The sequence below is a fragment of the Lynx canadensis genome, chromosome B3, assembly GCF_007474595.2.
Source record: "Lynx canadensis isolate LIC74 chromosome B3, mLynCan4.pri.v2, whole genome shotgun sequence".
In the NCBI taxonomy this organism is placed as follows: domain Eukaryota; kingdom Metazoa; phylum Chordata; class Mammalia; order Carnivora; family Felidae; genus Lynx; species Lynx canadensis.
In genome coordinates, this window is record NC_044308.2 from 104,286,613 (window position 1) to 104,304,502 (window position 17,890).

The 17,890-nt window shown below is 37.3% G+C and overlaps 1 protein-coding gene across 2 annotated transcripts in view; it reads right to left on the minus strand.

The window, feature by feature from the left end:
- Positions 1 to 17,890, minus strand: part of EXOC5 (exocyst complex component 5) — a 55,749-nt gene that overhangs the window by 33,093 nt on the left and 4,766 nt on the right. The window contains exons 1-3 of one of the 2 annotated variants that reach the window (XM_030319191.1): positions 14,919 to 15,050; positions 2,101 to 2,195; positions 1,350 to 1,497 (exon numbers count right to left, since the gene is read on the minus strand). In XM_030319191.1, the coding sequence (XP_030175051.1) occupies positions 1,350 to 1,454 (105 nt within the window). In that variant the 5' untranslated portion in view covers positions 1,455 to 1,497; positions 2,101 to 2,195; positions 14,919 to 15,050. Of the gene's footprint in view, positions 1 to 1,349; positions 1,498 to 2,100; positions 2,196 to 14,918; positions 15,051 to 17,890 lie in introns of those variants that run through there. The other variant, XM_030319190.1, reaches the window with a different exon arrangement.

A 17,890-nucleotide genomic window follows, 5' to 3' on the forward strand; every position in this document is an offset into this window, starting at 1 on the left:
TAACACATATTTTAAATATTTGAAGAGCAATGCCAACATTAGAAATAAGGTAAGATGGTTCTTGCCCAGTTTTGAAAACAGAAAAGACTATAACAATTATTTAAATGAAGCAAAGGTACAATACTTCCTATTTTTCCTCTTTTCTGACTATAGAGATTGTTCTGTAGTATATGAAAATTATACACAATGAATGCCTTAGAACTGCCAATAACAAAATTGGTGATAATTCAGTATGACACTTCACTCTTACTTTAAGTTAAGATGGGGGTCGGGGGGGAGAGGCAAACATTCACTAAGGACTTCCTCTGGGCGAGACACTGTTCTAAGCATATTATATGTATTAACTTATTTAATCCTTGTAACCACCTATTTTTATAGATGAAAAAAACTAAAGCACAGGGAAGTTAAGTTGCTAGTAAGTGGCAGAGCAGACTTATCTCCAGAGCTTGTTAGGTTAACTAATAATACCATTATTATTACCAAGAGAAAACTGCATTGGAAGTATGTGGAATCTATCACTTTGACTATGTAAAAACACATCCTCTATCTTACGTAAACTACTGACTTTATTAAATGTTTTCTCACAGCCATATATGCTTTAGCGAAGGAATCTAACTAAATAAAATCTGAGCAGAAATCAGTTTGCTAATCCCTAACACTAAAGAACAAACAGCCCCTGGGAGGCAGCAATGCTACACAATGCTCCATGAACTACACTTATACAGGGCAATCAAGTTCCAGATCAGGCCCAGGCCATAAAAGGGGTTCACAGATTCCAGATTCAGTGTAGGACCTAAGAAGGGCTAAGAAATTTGGCCTACTTACCCCAGGGCCAGGCTGTGATTTGATTTTACTTCAAAATGGATTGAGGAAGAGTACTGCATTCACTTTCCCCATGTTATACTACAATTCTCATGGGGACACATATTCCGTGACTTCTGTAAAACTTCCCAGATCAGGGAAAATGTGATCCAGGCAATACTGTTCTGTTATTGCTTTGTTTTATGTTTAAATGAGAATGCAAATGACACTTAAATATCCAAGCTAATCATGAGCCCCTAAAAATGCAGGTCAGCTAAAGTGACATTCTTCAAAGAATGCACTGTGACTGTACTGGATGCCACTCCAACCTAAGAAGGGAATACTGTGATCCCAAACCATGGATCAACAGCAAGTCTGTGCTAAGAGTGCCTCACAACAATTCATTGACATTTTTCCCCAGGGATGCAAACGGTGGAGAGAAACCTCAATGGTTACTATTATTTGACTAGAGTTCTTTAAGAACTTAATAGTGGAAGGGAATAAAAATATAATCTGTATAAACTATTCATTGCTTAATCAGTGTTTACCTGATTGCTTTTCTGGAGCTCTTGTACCTTCTTGGCAAATTCCTTGGCCTCTTTCTGACACTGTTGCTCTAGTTTCTCTACTTTCCTTTGAATCCTTTCATCCATTATCTGGAGTTCTTGAATATGATTTACAAATTCTTCTAATAACCTAGTAGAGGAAAATCAGAGTATGTATCAATCCATCTATGATTGATCATTAGGAACTGACCAGTTCATCTGTAACAGAATATTAATAAGCATTTCTTAAGGTAGGAATGATGTTAATTTTCTCTATAGCATCTTAGGAATTATCTTTAACATGAATGAAAACCTCACTCAGAATCTCTGCCAGAATAGAAACCAATTTTATAGAAAACAGTCAAAACGATAAACATGCTATATAAAAATAATACTGTGCATTCCAGGGCAATGACTTTCTGTTCCTCTGATTTATAACTACACTTAAAACAACATATTCAACATGTTTTTTACAGGTAGAACCAACCTTTTCTGATTTATTACTAATTGAAGAAAATATTAAATTCTTATAACACAATAAAATTCCTCCCCTCATACCAGTTAAAATCCTTCTCTAAAAGAAATATAAAAGAAAATAAATCAGTCCCTGACTTCTAATGCTTGTGTCTTTATCGTCCAACTGTTAACTAAAACCCCTTTACATAAACGTTGAAAGGAATTTCAGTAGTCACCTCTATTCCAAACAGAAACTTGAACTAGGTGGATCTATGGGGAAAAAACATTTTTACTTCACCTTTTGGGATCAAAAGCTTCGGGTCCCCCTCTAGAGCCTCCTCCTGGGGTTCTCCACACAAGTCTTTCAATATACTCATCTGCCACAAAAGGCTCCTAGTATACAAAATAAGTGTTCTTTTAAAAAGTTTCATAGAAGATAACTTAATGCTACTTGCAAAAATTAAACAGGTTCTACTATGTGAGAACTTAAAATAGAATTAAATTATCATTTAAATACATCTACATTAAAATGTACAAGGCTTTTTCAATTGAAAAAAATCAAATTAATAAAAATTAGGATATTAAAATATCAGAACAGTATCATGACTAGTTAGAACATCCCAGTGGGAAAATGAGCAAAGGACACAATTTATAGAAGAAATACAAGAAACATGAAATATATGTGGCTTCACTAGTAACTAAATGAGGTCAAATTATCACTTTTGTTTTTAACCTCACACTCTGGCAAAGTGGGTGGGTTTTTTTGTTTTGTTTTGTTTTGGTTTTGGTTTTGGTAATTATAATATGCAATATCGGAGAGGATAAACTGAAATTCACACTCTCATCTAATCTAACATGTACAATATTTTTAAAGGATAATAAATAAGGATTTAGTAACATAAACAGTATTACAAATACTCATACCCTTTAACCTAGTAATTCTACTTTTAAAATTCTAAGGGAAAAGCAGATATGAACACAAATTTTTTACAGAACATCCACTAAGTATTATGTACAATACTGAAAAATTGTTCATATAAATACTTAATGAAATCATTATTGAAAATTTATGACAAACTTCTAGGATGAAAACCATGTTCCTATTAAAATCATGCTGAAAAATCATGCAATGAGAAAAAAATGTTCATCTATAATACTGAAAAAAGTAGGATACAAAATTTTCTAAATTTTCTGAGAAAAAAAGCATTTATTATGAAAAAAAGAATATTAGAGCAGATGATCCAATCAAGAAAATAAACACTCAAATGTTTACCATTAGCAGCTGACAATGAATTTTTTAGACTAATACACGCTAGTGTACATATTTTTCATACCATCTTCTTTCATGTAAATGGGTATCCTGTATTGCTTCCCACTTAGCATGTAACTTAGACTGCTACCATTTGCTGGTGATTCCAGTCTGAATTCTTATTATCTGCAAAATTTTCTATTTGTTAATCATATCTTAAAAACATATTTTCATTGATAAACATTCATTAAACAATAAAATTTCCAGTGCCAAGCACGCTGTTAGGCTTTGGAATAAAAAGATGTATTAAAAAACTGCAACCTCAGGAAACTCACAACCTAATAGAGAAGAAATTATAAAGAATGCAAAAGTATGTGATAAGTAAAATTAAGAACCTGTGCCCAAACTTTAATATTAACACTGCTGAATAAGTTGCTACCTCAACAGGTAGTTGGACAACAAAAAAGGGGTTATTTATTAATTCAGCAAATTTTGCTGAGCAACTGCTATGTGCTGGGCACAGTGGTGGGTATTGAGAATACAAATTGTAATTCAATAGACAGGGTTCCTGAAAGGCCTCAAAGAAATGATCTTCTAGGTAAGGATGCCAACATTAAACAATTACAGAAATAACTAGTTACAACTGTGATAAATGTAAGGGAAAGAAAAAAGTCCTGGATCCAAGACTATACAACAGAAACAGAGATGACAGGAAGACACTAAGGGATAGAAGACTGGTAAGACACAGGAATTACAACTGGCAAACTTTCTGAGAGCTTAACACTTAAGCTGAGACCAAAAGAAAGAAGAAAAATCATCCAGACAAAAATGGAACAAATATCTTTCCAGATCATTAGGGAAAAAGAAGATAGAACTTAACCTAGTTGTGGAACTGAGAAGATGGATAGATCACAAAGAGCTTATCTGGATGGAACAAGAGAGGTGACTATTAACGCCAACAGATAAGAAGTTCGCTCTTTTTATCATTATCATCACACTGGTACTCGAGAGACTGGTTCACTGACGTGAGTCTGATGTGAGAGGAGGAATGGGAGGATGAATTTCAGTCAGACTATGGATAACCATCATCATAAAAACAGGAATATGTGCCCAAAACAGGAATATGTACCAACAAGAATAACAGCTCACATAAACAGTTTACACGCATTGCCTCATTTACTACTCTCTTCATAAGACCTAGAAGGGAGGTCCTATTTCATCCTCACTTTATGATGAGGAAACTGAGAGTAAGAGAGGTTAATTACTGACTCAAGACAACACAAGCTGGGCTGAGATTTAAATCATTCTATTCTATTACTAGGTAAAACTGAATGGCAAATATGGGAAACTACAAGTAGCTCCTTGTACCTTAAAGTTGGGTGGTAAGGATAACAGGTGAAGCTAAAAAGGAGAAAACTGTCACATGAAGGCCCACACACATCACTGATCATGTCTTTTGAAATTTCTACTTAAATTTATAAACATTCTAATTGTATGACCCATCAATAATGTAAACTAATAATTTTCTCAGACAACTGATAAACTGTCACATGCCTATCTATACATAAGATCTAATATCAACTTTCAAACTGGATCATATCTTATAAGAAAACCATACAGCTTTTATGACTGTAAATATCGCTGACTGCCCCCCCCCCCAAAAAAGTAAACACTAAACAGTAAGAACACAAAACAATATAAATGGGCATTAAAAATTTTTAAAGACTTTTTATATTGTACCTACAAGAGGCTCTTTTATAGTGGTCAAATAACTAAAAAATAGCAGTTATATTAATCCAGTTTCTCTCATAAGATTTCCATTATAGGAAAGCTATCTGATACGAGGAAGGCATAGAAAATAAAGAATATTGTTAACTACTTAAAAAATAAATCAGTTTATCCATGTGCTGACATGTTTGAGAATTAAACCCTAATGATGAATTAGATATCCTGCAAAGGAAAAATTTTGACCCTCTGAAATAACAATTAACTCATTTAGCAAACATATCATCATTTAGATAATCATACCTCTCTCAAGTCAATTTCATTTGTGTTGAAACAAAAGTTGACATATGTCTAATAATTTTTAATTTACATACATAAATTGGGAAACACTGACTCAAGATCAAGGAATTTATGTTTAGAGCGAATACTTAGATCTTTAGAAACTCAGCTACTTACAAACTTCAGGAAATCTGACAAGCATATGAATTACTCCTAAATAATGACAAAATGCTGACAGCAGCTAATTTTTAAGTGTTTATTAGGTGCCTAACACTTTACATACTTAGTGTCATTTAATACAACTCTATAAGGTAGGTTTTATTAATATTCATTCATTTTATACCTGTGAAATTGTGTGATACAAAAAGGTTATTTAATCCAAGGTCATATAGATTTATCTGATTTCAAAGGTCCAAGTTTTCAGTTTTGGTAAAATCCAGAGTTTTTTCTTCAAAAAAAGCTAAGTTAATTACAAAGTAGTCAGCTCTTCCAAAACTCCACAATACTTCCATTAAATAGCTTTACCTAGTAATGTTCTTTTTCCCTGTCAGTTTTTGCACATGCATACCTATGTAAATACTTAATAATCATAGTTCTCATTTGTTAATTTTATTTATTAGTTATTCAGTAGTTGCAATTTCTTTTTTTTTCAATATATGAAGTTTATTGTCAAATTGGTTTCCATACAACACCCAGTGCTCATCCCAAAAGGTGTCCTCCTCAATACCCATCACCCCCCCCCCCCCCCCCCCCCCCCCCCCCCATCAACCCTCAGTTTGTTCTCAGTTTTTAAGAGTCTCTTATGCTTTGGCTCTCTTCCACTCTAACCTCTTTTTTTTTTTTTTTCCTTCCCCTCCCCCATGGGTTTCTGTGAAGTTTCTCAGGATCCACATAAAAGTGAAACCATATGGTATCTGTCTTTCTCTGTATGGCTTATTTCACTTAGCATAACACTCTCCAGTTCCATCCATGTTGCTACAAAGGGCCATATTTCATTCTTTCTTATTGCCACGTAGTACTCCATTGTGTATATAAACCACAATTTCTTTATCCATTCATCAGTGGATGGACATTTAGGCTCTTTCCATAATTTGGCTATTGTTGAGAGTGCTGCTATAAACATTGGGGTACAAGTGCCCCTATAGTAGTTGCAATTTCTAATTAAATATGTTACACTGTTCATTAATTTCAATACACAAGTTTTATCAAATGATATATGCCCCAAAACTCATACATCAACAGACAAATATTACTGACATGGAGAAAAATAAGAATTTTTCATATGAAATATTTCAATTTTCTCAAAATACAATATTCCTTCATTCAACAAATATTCATTGAGAGCCTACTAGATGTTACTGACTATTCTATAAACCAAGGAAATAGCAGTAAACAAGGCAGGAGAAAATCTCTGCCCTTATGGATATCATGAAAGGGAATGACAGACAAACGAGCAGATACATGATAAATAAGAACTATGAAGAAAATTAAAAAGGATGCAGAGTGATGGATTAAAGTGGTTATTTTGGTAAACGTGATCAGACAAGGTCTAAGAAAATAAATTTTGAACAAAGACCTGAATACATCTAAAGGAATAAGCCATCTAGGAAAGGAATGCTCCAAGTACAGAGAACAAACAGTATGTGAGCAATGACAAGAGACCAGTGTAACTAGCAGAGTGAGTGAATGGGAGAACAGTTGCAGATAAGGTACAAGAGGTAGTAGAGCCCAGAGACTGTAGGATGCACTTTCAGCTATGAACGAAGAAAAGGCAGGTTCCCAGGATGAAGGACTCTGCAATATACTAGCAACTATATGCAGTAATGATTCCACGATTCCTTCCCCCTGCCAAAAGAGGTACAACCATTTACTTGAATAACTAACTGTACACAAGGTAAAGGGAAATACTCAAACATTTTGAGGTCTGTTGTATACAGAGTCCTAGTTGATTCCGATTCTTGATGGACTCCAAGCATCATGCACTCAAGAGAGTGAAGATATACAAGAGCCAAGATCCAGCTCATCACTGATCCAATGGGTCCATTAGCCCAACTACTGGCCATTTTCCCAGTCCATAAACATGTAAGAGGGACAGGCACACTTGATGGCTGACATAATTCCCACATCGGGTCCTTGGTCTATAGAGTAAGAGCTTTCACAGTAGGGAAGTCCAAGAAGTCTCTGAAATTGCCCCTCTGTACTCAGTGTAGTAAATCAAGTGGAATGTCAAAATTTAGTGCCATTCTTAAGGCTCTAAAGCAAGGATCGGCAAATTTTTTTCTTAAAAAGCTGGACAGTAAGTACTTTACAATCTTTCTTATCACCATTCAGTTCTATAGCTGTAGTACAAATGTAGCGATAGACAATACATAAACAGATGGGCACAGCTGTATATCAGTGAAACTTTAAAAACAGGTAGCTATCCCAGGGGCTATACGTTTGCCAACCCCTTATCTAAAGGATGTTCGGGCAATATTCCCCACAATTTTCTAATTTAATTCATCAGTCTAGGTTTTTACAAAAACCAGATAAATCCTGAAAGGTGTTTATCTCAAAATCAACAAAAAAGTAGCCTATTACATCTGTCATGCCAGATATAGTTTCTCCAAGCCTCATGGTATATGGCCAATGATTTGGCAAATACATTATTTTCTATGGCAAATACACTATTTTCTGTCCCTATTGGAAAAAAAAAAAAAAAAAGAGGATCAGACAGTTTACAGTCACATAGAACTGACAGTGGTATACAATTATAGCTTTGCTTCAGGACTATGTGAACTCTCCTATTATAACATGATTTGTACCATATGAACATTCTGCAGAACACCTTACTGATCCATCATACATAACCGACATCATTGGTGGAATCTTGGTAAGATACATGTACTCATGTATATACTATACAAAGATTCCAGGGCACACTGAATCAGTAAAATTTTAAGGTAGTCAGGGGCCCTCCAGGACATCTCACCCAAAGTAAAGGACAATTATTGTACCTTGCACATCCCACCACAAGGAAAGACACACAATACCTGATAAGACTTTCCAGGTTCTGCATGCAGGGCACACATGCTCTGGCACATATACCAAGCGACACAAAAGCAAGAAAGGGCTCTGAAGAAGTGGGGGCCATACAACCAACCTTGCTGTCTGGGCCATACAACTTTGCAGACCCTGTGGTATTAAAAGAATCAGTCTTAATTTAAGTATTAAAGGTATCAGTATTGGGAAACAATGTCACGTGGAGTTGTGGCAAACCTCAGTGAATAATCACAACACAAATTGCTAGATAATAAAGCAAGATCATGCCATCTACAGCAGAGGATTACACACCTTTTGAGAAATAATTCCCAGTGTGCTACTAGACCCTGGTAGAGACAGCACACCTAACCACAGAGCAGGAAGTGAACCTGCATCCAGAACTACATAGCATGAGTTGGGTTCTAAAAGACTCACCAAGATATTATGTCAACGGACTGAGAAACTATTTAACCTAGATGGATATGGTAGACCCAGAACCAAACATGAATAGGACCAGAAAGCAAACTGCATAAGCAGGAAGCCAAACTTCTACCATTATTGTGCTAGCTTCTCTCCTTCAATTTACATGGATAGCCTTATGGGGCATCTCTTACAACCTGCTGATGGAGAAGGAAACAGCCTGAACTTGGCTCATGCAGAGAGTTGGCTAGGCATGTGGGTGCCAACTAAAAATGGACAGCAGCAGTAATTAAAACTTCATTCAGGGGAAGCCTTAAAATTCAGTGGCAAGAAAAATCCTCTCAATAGTCAAAGTTTTGGTAAAGACATCTGGCCATTATCTTGGGTAGACAGAGAACTGACCTTAGTTTAGAATATATATGGACTCACAGACAATGGCAAAGGGCCTGACTATGAGAGGACAAAGACTGGAAGATTGAAGACAGAGAAATCTGGGATAGAGGCATGTGCATGGACACATGAAAGTGGGCACAGAGTGTGAAGATCATTGTGTCACATGTTAACACTCGCCAGAGGACATCCACCATGGAAGAAAAATCAAACAACCAAGTAGACAAAATGATTCTGCCAGTTGACATCAGCCAGCCTTTACCCAGCATTAGCACACTGGGGACATGAACAGAAAGAACACAGTACAGAGACAACATGGCCTCCATAGCATGAGGTCCTACTTACCATGGCTGATCCAGGTACTGTCAAAACTGAATATCTAGCCTAACGGTGATAGAAACCAACTCTGAGCCCCTGAAATCACCCCATCCTTCAAGAAGACTACCAACCCAACCACATGGTGGCAAGTTGATTACCTGGTTCCTTTCCATTTTGGATGAGTAATTCATTCTGACAAGAATAAAAGCATTCAAGTTGGGTATGCCTCTCCTCAGAGGGAGTGTCTGTTCCTGTGGCACTGGATCCCACATATCACATCAGAGTAAAGGACCCATTTTACAGCAGACAAGGTAACCATGGATCCACTGGTCATATCACAAAGCACACCACCCAGAAGCTGTCAGTCTAATAGGGCACTGGAACAGTCTGCTGAAGGCATAGCTGAAGCGCCAGTTCAGAGACAATAACTCAACAAAGATGGAGCACTATTCTACAAGATGCGGTATATATTCCAAATTTAAAACCTTTATATGAGGGACACCTGAGCGGCTCAGCTGGTTAAGCATCCAACTCTTGATCTCCGCTCAGGTCATGATCTCACGGTTCATGAGGTCAAGCCCCGTGTCAGGCTCTGTGCTGATAGCGTGGAGCCTGCTTGGAATTCTCTCCCCCTCTCTCTGCCCCTACCCAACTTGTGCTCTCTCTCTCTCAAAATAAATAAACTTAAAAAAAAAAAATAAATAAAACGTTTACATGATGCTGTGTTCCCACAGGAAAAACAAGAGTCTGAGAACAAAGTATAAAAGCAGAAGTGGTCCTGCTTATAATGACTCTCCATTTGTACTTGCTATTCCCACAATTCTGGAGTCTTGATGTCTAGAGGCAAAGATCTCTTTGCCTGAGAATATAGTAAGAGTCCCATTAAACTGTAAGTGCTGCCTGGGCTTTGGCTGCTTATATCCAGAGGATAAAAGGCAAGAAGAGTGACCATCTTGGCAGAGGCAACAGATTCTGATTACCAGGAGGCAGGGCTGCTATTACACAATAGGTGCCATAACAGTATTTGTGACACACAGATATATTTGTGGAGTACTCTTGGTACTCCTTTGACCAATTCTGAAAGTACACAAACAAGTGTAGCAACCCTGGCCTAAGATGGGTATGGTAACCAGTTAAGCCACCAAGAGTAGTGGAGGCACTAGCTGAAAGTAAGGGAGTATTAGAATGGAGAACAGAGAAGGGAAACATAGAAGAGAGAATTGTCAGTTGCAACCTGAAACCAGTCACAATAGCAGGAACCACAGTTCATCCCACTAACCTTCTTCTAATTTTCCTCCCAACTGGAATGCCAAAGGAGCTGCTCCCCAAATGCGTATGAAAAAGTGGAGCCTAGTGGCACAGAAGTGGTCTGTGGTAGACACACTGATGTATTATCCAGATCTCCCTTCAAGAAGGGACTTGTTCTAGCTGCTACCAGTGCCATGCTGTCAGTAGAGAGCCTTCAGCTGGCAGTATTTTCAGGGATCACCTCAACTGCAGAGAATCAATTCACTCAATATCATACCTTTCCCAGTGTGGTCTATATAAATGACTAAGATAGGGACAATTTTGGTCTAAAGCAGGACAACTCTGACAGTTTATTTTCGTTTCAGAACTCGCCCCAGGGGCCAAAAACACTCTCACTGGGCCAACACTGTAACTCTATTTCTCCATACGCCTGATCTTGCATCCTTACTCTGTCCCTTCACAGATATTCACACCAAGGGTATCTCCTAAAAATATTCTGCACACGAAACTCTGTCTCAAAGTCTGCTTTTCAGAGAACTCAACCTGCAACACTGTAGTAGTCTAATGGAGAGATGATGATAATGGTTCAAACGGAAGTGACGGTGGTGAAGATGCTAAAGAATGGTCAGGTTCACAACATTTTAAAGAATGTATTCACACAAATTGCTGGATTGGATGTGGAGACAAAGTTAAAAAGGAAATCGTGATTATTCATGGAGGAACGCAGACTGAACAACTGTGTGAATGATGGGTAGTGTCATTTACTGAGACTGGAAAGAGATGCAAGAGGGAGTGAGGAAATGAGTTCTGTTTTGCATATGACGTGTTGTGGAGGCTTATTAAATATACAGTAATTGAAAATAGCACATGATTAGAAAAATAAGTTTGTATTACAGGGAAGAAACTAGAGCTAGATATAAAATTAGAGTTATTTAAAATCTCAGAACTAGATGAAATTTAGGAAGGAGAAGAGCATGCCAACAACATTCAGAGATAAATGAAGGAAAAGGATCCAACAAAAGAGACCAAGTAGGAGGAACTAGAGAAGGAGGAAGAAAACTCAGGAGTGAAGGAGTGTCCTGGAAGCAAAGTGCAGGTTTTATCTCAGAGGCAAATTATCACTAGAGTTTAAGATAAATCAGCTACTGCTCCCAGTGGAATGAAAGTTCCAAAAAAGCAAAAAGCAAAACCAAACAAATGAATCCCAATAACTTGCTCTCTAATACTTAATGTTGCTGCAGAGGCATTTACAATAAGAAAGATAGCCAAATTAACAGATTTTAAGACCTCCAAATGACCAAGTCACCCCAAAGGATTCTCAAAAATACATGTAAATAATCCCCCCCAAAATCTTTCAGAATTTCACAAACCTGACAAAGTTCTATCTTTACCTTCTATTTCACTATAGTAATTAAAAGCAAAAATTGTCCCAACAAAAACAAATACCTATGAATTATGCACTATAGACTAAAATGCTATTATATTAAATTCAACTTTATGTAACTCATTATTGTAGTCAAACTGATTTCATATTTTTTACAAATGCTACCAATGACAAGAAAAACATGGAGTTTGTAGTTATTTGTATTAAAAACTAAGACATCAAGCCCCTGGACAGGAACATGAATCCCTAATTTAACACTGTTTGAGAAAAGTGACCTTTTATATTTTCTTATAGCAACCTTTCCCAAAACAGATCCAATACAATGTGTTACAACCACCTAGAAACTCAAAGAAACTAATATTTTGCCCTAGCCTATGTAAGAAAATAAATAAATATTAATTAATTATTTAAAAAATAAGGCTCAAAGGATTTCCGAAAGAAGTATTTCTGTATCCTATTAAGCCAACAAACCATGGGTTCAAGTACTACCTACAAAGTATTTTTCTTAAATTTATTGTGCATATCATGCCAAACTAATCTCTAAAACACTGCTTTCTGGGGTGCCTGGGTGGCTCAGTTGGTTAAGCATCCGACTTCAGTTCAGGTCATGATCTCATGGTTGGCGAATTCAAGCCCTGCATCAGGCTCTGTGCTGATAGCTAAGAGCCTGGAGCCTGTTTCCGATTCTGTGTCTCCCTGTCTTTCTGCCCTCCCATGTTCGTTCATTCTCTCTCTCTCTCTCAAAAACAAACATAAAAAATAAAATTTTAAAAAAAGGCACTGCTTTCTTTTCATCAGAAACTTCTCTATGCAATTCCTAAACTATCAAGTTCACACTCTTCTGTTTACCCTTTTAGATTCTTATCTTACATTTCCTACCCAACTTCTTTGCTCCCCAAAATGAACAGCCACACTAGCTAGCATCAGCCAATTTCAGTCTTCTCTTCATACCCATGCTACTTCTGCTTCCTTACATGTGGCCAGGTAACTCATCCCACAAGGCTACTCTTTCTCCTCCCACAATTTAAACACCTCTATATAATTATTCAAAGCCTGGCTCAATTCCCATTTCCTCCTTGAAGAATTCCTTCCCTACATGACCTCCACTGATTTCTTCACTCTTTAAACCCGAAAGAGGCTTAGAAATTCAAACCTCAACACAGAACACTATACTATTATCATTTATTGTTTTACAATAACTTTTGTAAGTTTCACTCTTCCCCACACTTAAATTGAAAGCAGAGGCAGCATCTGCTGAAATGTCATACATTTCTCTTGCTTTCCAACTGTGGTCAATAGAATAATGTTGAGCACCACAGATGCACAATAAATCAAAACACTTGCTAGTTAGGACCATGGCCAAATCCCCTGCAGAAGATCTTGAAAATCAAGCCCTGATTCATACATACAAAATCAGAAAGGCAGTACTACCACCCCACACGCCAAAAATAAAGAACAAGCATTCTATGGTAGTATAAATCCAAAATTTTATCAGAAACCAAATATGAACCTTATGCAATTCTAACACTGGAACTAAATGAGTTACTACATTTTGCCTCTCCTTTTTTAGCCCCACTTGATTTGGTTTTCATGAGACTATGTGTTTTATGACAGATTAAGAAATGAATTACATTTATTGAGTATTGGTGGTTGTTTTTTTTTTTTTTAAAGCACACAAAATGGATTCATTCTACCTAGGGAAAGGTAGGAAGACAAAGCACATTAAGACACTTAAATACAGGGGCACCTGGGTGGCTCAGTAAGTTAGGTGTCTGACTTCAGCTCAGGTCATGATCTTGCACTCCATGAGTTCAAGCCCCACACTGGGCTCTGTGCTGACAGTTCAGAGCCTGAAGCCTGCTTCAGATTCTGTGTCTCCCTCTCTCTGTCCCTCCCCCGCTTCTGTTCTCTCTCTCTCTCTCTCTCTCTCTCTCTCTCAAAACTAAATAAACATTTAAAAAAATTTTTAAAAGACACCTAAGTACAACTAAGGCAAACTTTTACAAGGTTAAATTTGAAAACTACCTGCAACACTGAGATGAACAGTTTTAGTTTTTTAGTCATTTTTAAAAAAAATTTTTTTTTAACGGTTTTTATTTATTTTTGAGACAGGGAGAGACAGAGCATGAATAGGGGAGGGTCAGACAGAGGGAGACACAGAATCTGAAACAGGCTCCAGGCTCTGAGCTGTCAGCACAGAGCCCGACGCGGGGCTCGAACTCACGGACCGCGAGATCATGACCTGAGCCGAAGTCAGCCGCTTAACTGACTGAGCCACCCAGGTGCCCCTAAAGTCATTTTTAATATCCATCTTGAAGGAGATGGCAGCTCTTTAAACTATGATAAAATGAGCCAATTAATCTTATTAGCAGAACTGTTTTGAAGACAATTACATGGTGGTACTTTAGACTCCTATGAAACATTTTAGTTTCTCTTACACAAAATCTCTCTTCAGAATAGAGTATATCTCACTTCTGACAGTAAAGTAGTATCTGATTTCCATGCCCAAAAGAGAAAGGTAACAGAACATTACGGCATTTTTTATACCAGTCTCAAAAGAATCACAAATTAGGTTTAAAAATTTTAAAGCTAGAATGGTCATTAAATATCATCTTACCCTAGTCCCTTCAACTCCTTTTTATATATAAGTAACTGAGGCAATGAAATTTAAGCCTTGTCAAGGTATTAATCCAGTATTCTAACCAGAGATTTTTCCATTCTATTACAGTATCTTTTAAAATTATACAAAGACCATGAAAATCACCACCTGAAGTATGTAACAATGTTACATTAGCATTTCAAATCAAATCAAATGCATTTACCAATTTACACATTCAGTGTATTACAGGCACTTAATAAACACTTTTGGAATAAAATTAAGCACGTGGATCCAAGGAATTGTTCATTTTTTTGATTCATTATATCCTTAACAAAATGTATATATATGATATAGTTAACTATATTGTTATTACTATTTTCATATTTCCATTCCAAGGAAAGAAAACAGAATCAGAACAGTATCAGTTTTTAAAATATCTTATATACATAAACTTTTAGCAATCAAAACTTTTAAATTACATACCACTCAGCTCCAGAACACACCAGGGACTCAATATTTTACACTAATTACACATACACTGTCAATAAATGATCCTCCACTTGAAGGCTTGTTCATTCCAAAAGTTCACTACCAGGTTGGCTTGACTGGAAAATTCAGTCTACAAAATACTTAAATATAAAACCATTATTACTCTTTAAGCATCTGCCTCTACCTCCACCACTCTACTGAGAGTGGCAGAAGCCTACTAAATCTTGGTGTAGATAAGGTGTTGATCAGCCCCAGTTCCAAACATCTATTGCTGCATAATTACCACTCCAATAAATTAGTGGCTTAAAATAACAATGATGATTATTTCTTCACAAATCTGCTATTTGGGCAGGACTCAGGAGGGGAATCTTGTCTCTGTTCCATGTCACATCGGCTGAAGCAGTTCAACTTGGCACTAGAAGATCTACTTTCAAGCTAGCAAGTTGATGTTGACTATGGGCTAGGAGTTCAGTCAGAACTGAAAGCCTTGGCTTTCTCATTGGACTATGTGGTATGGTCGCTGGGTTCTAAGAGGGGGAATCCAAATAAGGTCAAGCATATCGCCTTTTATGACCTAACCTTGGAAATCACATAGCATCACTTCTATAGTTATAGTCCTGTCTAGATTCAAGAAGGCAACATGGACCCTACCTCTCAACGTGAGGAGTGTCAACATCTCTTTATAGGATAGCAAATAGTGGCCATCCTGGAAAACACAAGTCTCCATGTCACCTTTTTGTAATTCTCCCCCTAGTGTGATCTCCTACTTCCAGGATTATTTCTTCTTAGTCTCCTTTGAAGGCTTTTTCTCCCTGACCTATTCTCAATCTAATCCTGTTCTCAATCTACTTACCAATATTAATTTTAAGAAGCTACTAATCTTCTTTTTTTAATTTAATGTTTTTATTTATTTTTGAGACAGAGAGAGACAGAGCATGAGCAGGGGAGGAGCAGAGAGAGAGGGAGACACAGAATCTGAAGCAGGCTCCAGGCTCTGAGCTGTCAGCACAGAGCCCAACATGGGGCTTGAACCCACGGACTGTGAGATCATGACCTGAGCTGAAGTCGGATGCCCAACCGACTGAGCCAGCCTGCTGCCCCAAAAGCTACTACTCTTCTAATGGCATTCTTCTAAGAAGTTCAAACATCAATTTGTTTAATCTTAGAGATAACTCTCTAAGGTAGGTACTATTACTATCCTCATTTTATAGATAAGAAAACAGGTACAGAAAGGTCAGGTAACTTGTCCAAGATCATAAAATAGTAAGGGATAAAGCTGAGAGATGTCATCCATTCCCAGGTCTAAACAGCCACACATAAAAGATGAAGATCCCCATAATAATTTGTTGTTATCTCCACCTATGGTGTCTTTCTGAAATACTAATTCATATTTCCAACTGCCTTCTGGACTTCTTCACCAGGATGTCTTACTAAAAACTTAAAATATAGGTTTAAAAAATGAATACATGATCCCTTCCCTCTGAAAGGGTCCTTCCTATTTTCTCTGTCACAGTTAATCAATCACCAACCACCTACTTTTCTAACTTCATAAATTTGGAATTAACTCCTCAGTAATCAAAATCTTTTGATTCTTCTTCCAAAATGTCTTCCCAAATTTCCTGCTTTCTCTGTCCCCACCGAATTAGGTCAGAATTTCACCTGCCTAGACAAGAACTATGCCTGGCAGGGTATGACTTCTATTTTACCAGCTAACAATTTCTTCCTCATTGAAGGCCATTCTTCACAGTAACATTAAAATTATCTGCCTCTCCACTCCTACCCGCCTCCAACAAAAGTCATGGCAGCCCCCATAAGCATGGCCTATAAGGCTTTCTCAAAGATTCCCCCAAACTGCCTCTGTGGTCCGAATGCCTTGCTATGAACCACCATTCCACATGCCTAAAACATGCATACACAGACCCGATCTCTTCTCAACTCAATGTTTTCCTGAACACAGCTCACCTTAAAAATTAGTCACTTCTCTCTCTGCCTTGGAATGCCCTTCTTCTGCTTGAAAAGTTTCTAGTCATCTATCAGTACCCAGTTTATATGTCAATACTATATGAAAGCTTTCCTAATTATCCCACGAAGAGATTGTGTACTTGTACTACACTGTATTATCTGTTAATATACATCTCCCTGTAATACTGCAATATAACAAATACATATATATGTATATAATATACATATTTAAAAAAATTTTTTTAATGTTTATTTATTTTTCTTGAGAGACACAGAGACAGAATGCAAGTGCGTTAGGGGCAGAGAGGGAGACACAGAATCTGAAGCAGGCTCCAGGCTCTGAGCTGTCAGCACAGAGCCTGATGCGGGGCTCGAACTCATGAGCTGTGAGATCATGACCTGAGCCGAAGTCTGACACTCAACCGACTGAGCCACCCAGGCGCCCCTAAAATATACGTATTATAAGAAATATACATTTTAGTCTTTGTACTTAGCTCCTGACTATAGTTTCTAAAGCCTTTGTTTTTTCCTAAGTGAAAAATGTGCTAGAGGCATCTTTTGTTCTAATATTTGGGCTTTAGCTCTGGTTCCAGATGCAAAGCTCCTAAAACCCTTGTAATTTCTTGAGTGATGTGGTTGATAGGAGCATCTGACGTAGAGCACCTAAATCTTGGAATTTCCTGGGTGTCTTTTGTTCTACTGAAGCAACAGGGCTCCTGGATGGGGGCTGGTTGCCAGAAAGATCAAGCATGATTAGAAGCCCCTCTACTCCTGAATTAACTGAGTTAATAATTGGTTATTCCTAAGTGATAAAGCCTCTATAAAAATCTTTAAAAAATCTCTAAAGTATGGGGTTCAGAGAACTTCCAGGTTGCTGAATACATCAAAGTGCTGGGAGGGTGGTGCACCCAGGGAGGGAATGAAAGTGCTATGCTCTTTCCTCTATACCTTGCCACATACATCTCTTCCATCTGGTTGTTCCCAAGTCACATCCCTTGGTAATA